Below are 9,008 nucleotides of genomic sequence, written 5' to 3' on the forward strand. Positions count from 1 at the left end.
TGATTCAAACAGCTGGGCCGGTAGGGGGTTGGGATAGCCAAGAAAGAGGTATGGGGTGCCCACCCTACCAAAGGCGTGCCCAGGAAGAAGAGTTGCGGTAACAGGGCTCAGCAACCCTTGAGGAAGCTGAGCCGTCATACCCCAGTTGGCTATGAATTCCTTTTGGAGACATAGGTACAAGCAGGCCAGCTCTGATCCTGGCATGTGCAGTTATGCCCAGCCTAGGGGCTAGGCTTGAAACAGGACCCCACTTGCATATGGTCTCCTCCTCATGCTGTCTCTTCCCCAAGGTGTGTTGGGAGCAGCAGCTGAGGCCAGGAGGCCCAGGGCCCCCGGCCGCACTACCCCCAGCGCTGGACGCCCTGTCCCCGTTCCTGCGGAAGAAAGCCCAGATCCTGGAAGTGCTGAGAGCCCTGGAAGAGACTGACCCCTTGCTTCTGTGCTCCCCTGTCACCCCCTGGCAGCCTCCAGGCCAAGGTCCTGGCTCTCCAGAGCCCATCAACGGCGAGCTGTGTGGCCCACCCCAGCCTGAACGTTCACCCTGGGCCCCCTATCTGCTGCTGGGCCCTGGTGGCCTGGGAGGCTTGCTGCACTGGGAGCGGCTCCTGGGGGGTCTGGGAGGTGAAGAGGGTACTGGGCAGTCCTGGGTCCCTAGCAGAGTACCCCCCCAGGCCCAGGGCACCAGCTCTGGCCCACCCTGTGCCCCGGGCAGCAGCTCCTCCTCCTCTTCTGATGAGGCCGGTGACCCCAATGAGGCACCCAGCCCCGACACCCTGCTTGGGGCCCTGGCCCACAAACAGTTGAACCTGGGCCAGCTCCTTGAGGACACAGAGTCTTACCTACAGGCCTTCCTGGCCGGGGCTGCAGGCCCACTTAATGGGGACCACCCAGGTCCCAGGCAGTCATCTTCCCCAGACCAGGGGCCCCCACAGTTGACCAAGTCCAAAGGCCTCCCCAAGTCAGCTTGGGGTAGAGGTACCCCAGAGTCCCAAAGGCTGGGCTTTGGTGCTACCTCAGAGGACCAGGGGCCCCTCCCTTTCCTCAGCATGTTTATGGGTACAGGGGATGCCCCACTGGGCTCCCAGCCTGGCCACCCCCACTCATCTCAGGTGAAAAACAAGCTCCAAATTGGCCCCCCTTCTCCTGGGGAAGCCCAGGGACCTCTTCTGCCCTCTCCAGCCAGAGGTCTCAAGTTTCTAAAGCTGCCTCCCACCTCAGAGAAGGTCCCCAGCCCAGGAGGCCCTCAGCTAAGTCCCCAGCTACCACGGAACTCTCGAATCCCCTGTCGGAACAGTGGCTCAGATGGCAGCCCCTCCCCACTGCTGGGCCGCAGGGGTCTGGGTGGAGGAGAACTGTCCCCAGATGGGGCGCAGGGCCTACCCACTAGCCCTTCGCCCTGCTCTACGATCCCAGAGTCTGCACAGCTCAAACCACCCCTACCAGCCTTGTCCACCACGCTGTCCTCAGGACCAGTGGTATCTCCCTGCTATGAGAATATCCTGGACCTCTCCCGGAGCACGTTTACGAGCCCTTCCCCAGAGCCACCTCCATCCCCACTGCAGGTGCCCACCTACTCACAGCTGACTCTGGAGGTACCACAGGCCCCTGAGGTCCTCAGAAGTCCTGGAGTCCCCCCCAGCCCTTGCCTCCCAGAATCCTACCCTTATGGGAGCCTCCAAGAGAAGAGTTTGGACAAGACAGGCCTGGAGTCTCCCCATCCTGGTCGCAGGACCCCAGGCAACTCATCCAAGAAGCCTGGCCAGGGGTCAGGGCGGCGACCTGGTGATCCTGGCAACACACCTCTGCGGGACAGACTGGCAGCCCTAGGAAAACTGAAGACAGGCCCTGAGGGGCCCCTGGGCTCAGAGAAGAACGGAGTGCCAGCCAAGCCTGGCACTGAGAAGGCCCGGGCACCAGGGCGGTCAGGGGAGAATGCCGGAGACACGGTGTCCCCCAGACCCCCTGAGCAGCCAGAAACTAAAGGGGCCCTGCGGGGGGTGGTGGCCTTAGGCACAAACAGCCTGAAGCAGCAGGAACCTGGACTCAGCGGGGATCCTGGAGCCCGGGTCTACTCTTCCCACTCCATGGGGGCGCGGGTGGACCTGGAGCCCATCTCACCAAGAAGCTGCCTCACCAAAGTAGAGCTGGCCAAGAGCCGGCTGGCAGGGGCCCTGTGCCCCCAGGTACCTCGTACCCCTGCCAAAGTGCCAACCTCAGCCCCCAGCCTGGGCAAGCACAATAAGAGCCCTCACAGCAGCCCTACAAAGCTACCTTCCAAGTCTCCCACCAAGGTGGTGTCCCGACCTGGGGCCCCCCCAGTCACCAAGGAGCACTCCAAACCTGACAAGGGGAAGGGCCCGCTGTGGGCAGACTGTGGTGGCACTACTGCCCAGCCCACACCCCCACTGCCTGGCCCCGCTGACCCAAGCCAGGGCCCTGAGGGGCTGGCCCCACACTCAGCAATTGAGGAGAAGGTGATGAAGGGCATTGAGGAGAATGTGCTGCGGCTTCAAGGCCAAGAACGGGCCCCAGGCACCGAGGCCAAGCACCGCAACGCCAGCAGCATCGCCAGCTGGTTTGGCCTTAAGAAGAGCAAGCTGCCAGCACTGAACCGTCGCACAGAGGCCACCAAGAACAAGGAAGGGGCTGGTGGGGGCTCCCCACTCCGGAGAGAGGTAAAGATGGAAGCCCGGAAGCTGGAGGCCGAGAGCCTCAACATCTCCAAGCTGATGGCCAAGGCAGAAGACCTGCGCCGGGCACTGGAGGAGGAGAAGGCCTACCTGAGCAACAGGGCCCGGCCCCGGCCCGGGGCCCCTGCCGCAGGACCCAGCATGGGGCTGGGGCAGGTGCAGGGCCAGCTAGGCAGTGTGTACCAGGGTGCAGACACCTTCATGCAACAGCTGCTCAACAGGTGAGGGTCTGAGACTAGCCGGCAGGTGCTTACTGGGCTGGGGGCACTTTTCCCTCTCTGGCACACCTAAGTCTGGAGCTGGGCCTGCCTTTCCTGGGAGTTTGGGATCTTCACAGGTCAAAAGGAGTAGGATGCCACCAAAGCATCTTATCATCTTAGGGCCTGAAGGGAAAATCCAGGGCTTGAATCAAAAGTCCGAGCCTAGGGACTTGACTTGACTCGGAGTCCAAGTCAAAAGTCTGAGTCTACATTCCAGCTCCCCTCCTTGCTTGCCTCTGATGTCAGATGTTAGACATCAGGCTTGCCAAGACCCAGTGCCATTTGAGAAGAGTCAATTGTCCGTAACTTCCTGGATCATCTCCATATCAAATGAGGTAGCTTGTTGAAGGTACCTGTGTATGGTACCTTAAGTAAGTGCTAGATCCTACCTATGGTTTGATGAAGGTCATCTTCCTGAGGAAAGGGACAAGGAGGGTCCTCTTTCCCATCTTGCCCTGTGGCACCTGAACAGGAGCTGTGGTTTTAGCGAAGGAACTCCCCCATCTTGGGGTTGCTCTGTCTCGGCCAGATAAGACAGAAGGTGCACAGGAACTGGGCCTCAGGTAGGGTGTGTGGTCTGGACAGTAAGGATGCTCAGAAGTTCAGCTGGAGGAGGGTGAATTGCCCCTGAACCTGGCTCTGACCAGGCCTGAATGTCTACTTGTAAACACCATTGAGCAGTCCCCAGGCTTGATACTGGGTATTTTAGGGGCATTCTCCCACCTTCTCCCTACCCCTGCTGTTCCTTTGGAGTTTTCCCCAGGTTCCTGCCTATTGCCAGTGTCAGGAGGGGTTGATGGGAACAACCACCAGCAATTTGTCCCCTTCCCCAGGGTGGCAATGAGTGTATCCCTAGGCCCAGCACCATTGGAGGGTGCAGGGCTGGAATGTGGCAAGGTGGGGAGCCTAGGCCTCCCTCACCTCTGTCTGCACCATTGCCTCTAGGGTGGATGGCAAGGAGCTGCCATCCAAGAGCTGGCGGGAGCCCAAACCCGAGTATGGGGATTTCCAGCCAGTATCCACTGACCCCAAGAGTTCCTGGCCAGCCTGTGGGCCCAGAAATGGCCTGGTGGGCCCTCTTCAGGGCTGTGGAAAACCTCCTGGAAAGGTAAGTTTTGAGGGCAAGTTCTGGGTGGAGGTGCCTGGCTCTCTGGCCCTGTCAGTTTTCTTACCCTCTAGAGGGCTCCCCTTCCCTGGGGCCTGGAAGCTGCTGGATGCACTCCTGGTCTCCACAGGGGGGGACTAGGGAGGGGAGAGAGGCTTCCTTAGGGCCAGTAGTCTACAGACTCAGACCCATGCTCCAGGAGCCCTAATGCTGCTACCCCACACTCCCGTACCCATATTCCTACTCCCCAGAGGCATGGGAAGGTCTGGGGGTAAGATGGAAATGGACTCTGAGGTCTCCTGTACCCCATACAGCCCAGCATCGAGCCAGGGAGGCGGGAAGAGATGCCCTCAGAGGACAGCCTGGCCGAGCCAGTGCCTGCCTCCCACTTCACAGGTCAGCAGGGCCCAGGGGCTGAGGATTGGGCCTGCACCTCACCCCCTGCCAACTCCACTCTTCCTGTCACTAGAGCAGGTGCCAGGCTCTGAGCCACGGGCACTGCAGCTGCATAGGAGCCAGTCTCCTCCCTACTCTCAAGGGTACACGTTCCACCCTCCCCACCCAAGCCCAGGTGGTTAGTGGAATGGGCCTGTGGAGCCAGCAGCGCCCCAAGTAGGGTACAGTCTTGCAGGCAGAAAGCTGCAGGAGGAGGGCAGAGGGGCTGACCAGCCTCCCCCTTGACATGCCCTTCCCCTCCCCAGCCTGTGGTTCCTTGACTCGAACCTTGGACAGTGGCATTGGGACCTTCCCACCCCCAGACCACGGCAGCAGTGGGACCCCCAGCAAGAATCCTCCCAAAACCAAGCCACCACGGCTAGAGCCCCCGCCTGGGGTGCCCCCAGCTCAGCCCCCACCCCTTACCAAAGTCCCCCGCCGCGCGCACACGCTGGAGCGGGAGGTGCCCGGCATAGAGGAGCTGCTGGTGAGCGGGAGGCACCCCAGCATGCCGGCCTTCCCTGCACTGCTCACCGCCACTCCAGGCCACCGGGGCCATCAAACCTGTACTGATGGTGAGTGTCCAGGCGGGGGGGTGGGGTGGGGGTGGGACATCCCTGAGACCTGGACAGCTTCATCTACCTTCCCCTTGTTTCTGGACAGATTCCTGTGAGGATCCAGGCCCTACCCATCCTGTCCAGCTGGCCAAGAACTGGACCTTCCCCAACACAAGGGCGGCTGGCAGTTCCGCAGACCCTTTCCTATGCCCACCCCGACAATTGGAGGGGCTGCCCAAAACCCCCTTGGTGAGAACTGCAGACGTGGAAAGAGAATAGGACTTGGGGACAGGAGAGAGTGATGTGAGGAAGCGGCTTCCGCAGGGAGGCGTGCCTGTGTCTTGCAGTCTCAGTCCAGTACTGCCCACTGAGGGATCTCCCTGCTGCAGCCCACCTACTGGCCCTGCTCACACACCTCTCTTGGGGGAAGGGTTTCTGTCCCTCCCCAGGACCTTGGTAGGACCAAGTTGTTCCAACCTGCTTCTTCTGAGGTGTGCCCCTTGGGGGAACCCCTGTTCTCTCCCATCAGTAGGCAGAATGCCCCTCAGGCCCAGGGCCTCTCAGCTGGGCCAGGAGGTGGAGAGGAGCCACCTCCTAAGCTGCCTGCTCTTCCCCAGGCCCTGCCCATGGACCAGAAGCGGAGCCAGGAGCCCAACCGCCCATCCCCTATACCCCAGGGCCCAGCGTTTGGAGGTAGCCGCACCCCTAGCACATCGGACATGGGCGAAGAAGGCAGAGTGGCCAGCGGGGGCCCTCCAGGGCTAGAGACCTCAGAGTCGCTCAGCGACTCGCTATATGATTCACTGTCCTCCTGCGGGAGTCAGGGCTGAGGGGCTGCACCACACCATGGTCCCCTCTGGAGTTGGGGACCACAACTGGACCAGCTCTCTTCATGCCCCACCACCTCAGAGCCAGTGGGGCCCCTCCCTGAAGGGACCAAGGAGGAAGATGGACAAGAAGGCGAGGGGGCCCCTGGCACACCCCACTGCTCACCACTGCTGTGGATGAGATGGCCGTGCTCAGCTCAGGGAGAGACCCAACCCTTGGTCCCTTCTCTCACCCAGACTAAGGCTTCTCCTTTGAGGGGCTGGAGGCTTGAAGCTACTGTGTCCCAGCCTGCCAGCTCCTACTTCAGGCTGAGCCATCCTGTGGTGCTGGGCTTACTGCCCGCCAACTGTGCCATCTCTGCCCCGAAGCCCCACAGGGCCACTCTGGAGGCCCTGTGCTAGTGGAGTTTGGGGGGCGGGGGACAAGTTGCCTTCTCTCTCTGCCCTGGTCCTCCCTGCTGTCTGGATGGTGCTGCCCTCCCCTACCCCGGGTCTTTGGGGTCTGTCTGTCAGTCTTTTTCATTGTTTTTTTTTTTTTTTTTTTTGTATTAAAGCGCCTGGCCAGGTCCCTGCCCCATCCCTGCACTGCGGTTAATTTATCTGTTCTTAACGCAGCTGCTCTGCTGCTGCCTCTGCTTCTGCTATATCCCTAATAAAATGTGGGGGCCCTGCTCTGCCCTGACTCGGCTTGTTGTGTGGAAGAACTCGGGGATGGATGGGTGGGTGGAGACCACATGGGCACCAGATTGAAGGGCCCCTATTTCCCTTGTCAGGTGAGCTGCCTGGAGTCACCCTAAAAGGTCACAAGGGGTGGGGGACAGGGCCTGCATCAGCCTGGAGTGGTACTTGGGCTTGGGCAGGCAGAAAGGCAACCCCCTGGAGAGCGAGGTGGAAGAGACGACTATAACGCACTCAAGCCTCGCACAGACCCCGTGAAATGGGACAGGCAACTCAGCTTCAGGGGCTGTGAGATGGGACAGGCAACTCAGCTTCAGGGGCTGTGAGATGGGACAGGCAACTCAGCTTCAGGGGCTGTGAGATGGGACAGGCAACTCCAGGGGCTGGGGGCAGATACAGTTAACTCTCTGTAGCCTCCTATTGCCACCTTCTAATCTCTCTTCAAACACTGGGCTTTCCCCAAATCTTCTGGTCTCTATTTTTACCTCCCATTTCAACTAGCAGTTCCTTTGGCTCTGAAGGTCTTAGTTTAGGAAAGACAAGGCAGAAATGAGGCTGTGAGGAGAGGTCCGGGCTTCTAGAGCTTATTTTGGATTCTCTGCATGGCTTGAAGAAGCCATGGGTGGTCATGGCCCTCAGCCCATCTCATACTGGGCAGCCAGGTGGGGCCTAGGAAGGCTGCCTTCCTGCCCAGGCTGCAAAGTATGGCATAACTTGTCCAGTGCACCCATCTGACACAGCCTACACTTGCCACCTCCCCATAATATACAGCTCTGAAGGCCACCTAAGCATCATGGATGCTTGGAACCCCTGGTCCTGTGGCTGGGACTCTAGAAAATTCTTGTGTGGGAAGTGGAGACCCTATAGTAGACACATAGTCAACATGTCCCCTCTGTGTTGGCACCACAGACTAGCTGAGCCACAGTCAGGGATGCCTGGACAGGAATTACCACCAAGCCCCTGCAGAACTCACTTATTCCACTGGACACCAGTCCTGGACTCTGACCAGACCAAAGAGAGTTGGAGGTGGGGGGGTTGTCAGCTCTTCTTGGCTGTGTTTCTCTAGGCCCCGGGTGCACCCTGGGAGCAGTGAAATAACACCCTCATTAAAATAAACACCTACCAGCCAGGCAAGGTGTTACATGCCTGTAATCCTAGTACTTTGGGAGGATGGGGCAGGAAGGATGGCTTGAGGCCAGAAGATGTAGGCTGAAGTGAACTATGGTGACACCACTGCACTCCAGCCTGAGCAACAGAGTAAGACCCTATCTCAGAAAATAAATACAGGCCAGGCACAGTAGCTCATGGCTGTAATCCTAGCACTCTGGGAGGCCGAGGCAGGTGGATTGCTTGAGTTCAAGAGTTCAAGACCAGCCTGAGCAAGATCGAGACTCTGTCTCTACCAAAAATAGAAAAACTGAGGCAGGAGCATTACTTGAGCCCAGGAGTTTGAGGGTTGCTGTGACCTATGACACCTTGGTACTCTACCCAGGGCAACAGAGTGAAACTATGTCTAAAAATAAAATAAAATAAAATAATAAAAAATAACCATATTGACCAGCCTCAAGACTCCTAACTCTCACCACAGCCCTGCAGAGAAAGTAGCATCATTGTCTCCAGATGAAAACACTGCGACTCAGAAACACTGATGATTGCTCAAGGCTGAGAAGTGATGGGTTCCTTTGGGGGTAGCTTTGTTTTCTTCTTCTTTGACTTTAATCTCCTCTTCTTTTTGGCCTGTGGATCATACCTATTGGGCGGGGCTTGCAAGCACTGACTGAAAAAGTCTTAGCCATGGGGTCTGGATTTTGTTTCATTTTGAGACAGAGATTAATTACACTTTGTTGTTCAGGCTAAACTCAAACTTCTAGGTTCAAGTGATTCTCCTGACTCAGCCTCTCAAGTAGCTGGGACTACAGGTGCGCACCACCAGGGCCAGTTTTTATCTAGTTTTGTCGGGGAAGTTTCATTCCTTCTTTGCATTTGGCTTTCTTCTATAAAGATTAAGAGGCTAGGGCTGGGCATGGTGGCTCACGCCTGTAATCCTAGCACTCCGGGAGGCACAGGTGGGAGGTCACTTGAGCTTAGGAGTTCAAGACCATCCCAAGCAAGACCGAGACCCTGTCTCTACAAAAAATAGAAACAAACAAATAAAATTAAAAAAAAAACGAAAAGAAAAGATAAATTAGCTGGACATGGTGGTAGACACCTGTAGTCCCAGCTACTTCAGGAAGGTGAGGCAGGAGGATCGCTTGAGCCCAGGAATGTGGGGTTATGGTAAGCTATAATGATGACACTGCATTCTGTGCACTCCAGCGCAGGTGACAGAGCGAGACCTGTCTCAAAAAAAAAAAAAAAAATTCGAAAATGAGGCCAGACCAGCTGGCCACATTGGTCAGACTTTCACCTTGGCATTCTGTTCTTCCTACCTCCCCATGCAACCTCTGCCTCTCTCC

The 9,008-nt window shown here is 58.0% G+C and overlaps 1 protein-coding gene across 8 annotated transcripts in view; it reads left to right on the forward strand.

Annotated features, from left to right (window-relative positions):
• NCKAP5L (NCK associated protein 5 like) overlaps positions 1-6,555 on the forward strand; it is a 39,223-nt gene extending 32,668 nt beyond the window's left edge. For all 8 annotated transcript variants that reach the window (XM_053555387.1, XM_053555388.1, XM_053555394.1 and 5 more), the window contains 6 exons: positions 291-2,911; positions 3,896-4,058; positions 4,370-4,451; positions 4,757-5,065; positions 5,154-5,296; positions 5,665-6,555. In XM_053555387.1, coding sequence (XP_053411362.1) covers positions 291-2,911; positions 3,896-4,058; positions 4,370-4,451; positions 4,757-5,065; positions 5,154-5,296; positions 5,665-5,877 — 3,531 coding nt within the window. In that variant the 3' untranslated portion in view covers positions 5,878-6,555. The remainder of the gene's footprint in view (positions 1-290; positions 2,912-3,895; positions 4,059-4,369; positions 4,452-4,756; positions 5,066-5,153; positions 5,297-5,664) is intronic.
• The last annotated feature ends 2,453 nt before the right edge of the window (positions 6,556-9,008 follow it).

The sequence above is a fragment of the Nycticebus coucang genome, chromosome 12, assembly GCF_027406575.1.
Source record: "Nycticebus coucang isolate mNycCou1 chromosome 12, mNycCou1.pri, whole genome shotgun sequence".
NCBI classification, from domain to species: Eukaryota; Metazoa; Chordata; class Mammalia; order Primates; family Lorisidae; genus Nycticebus; species Nycticebus coucang.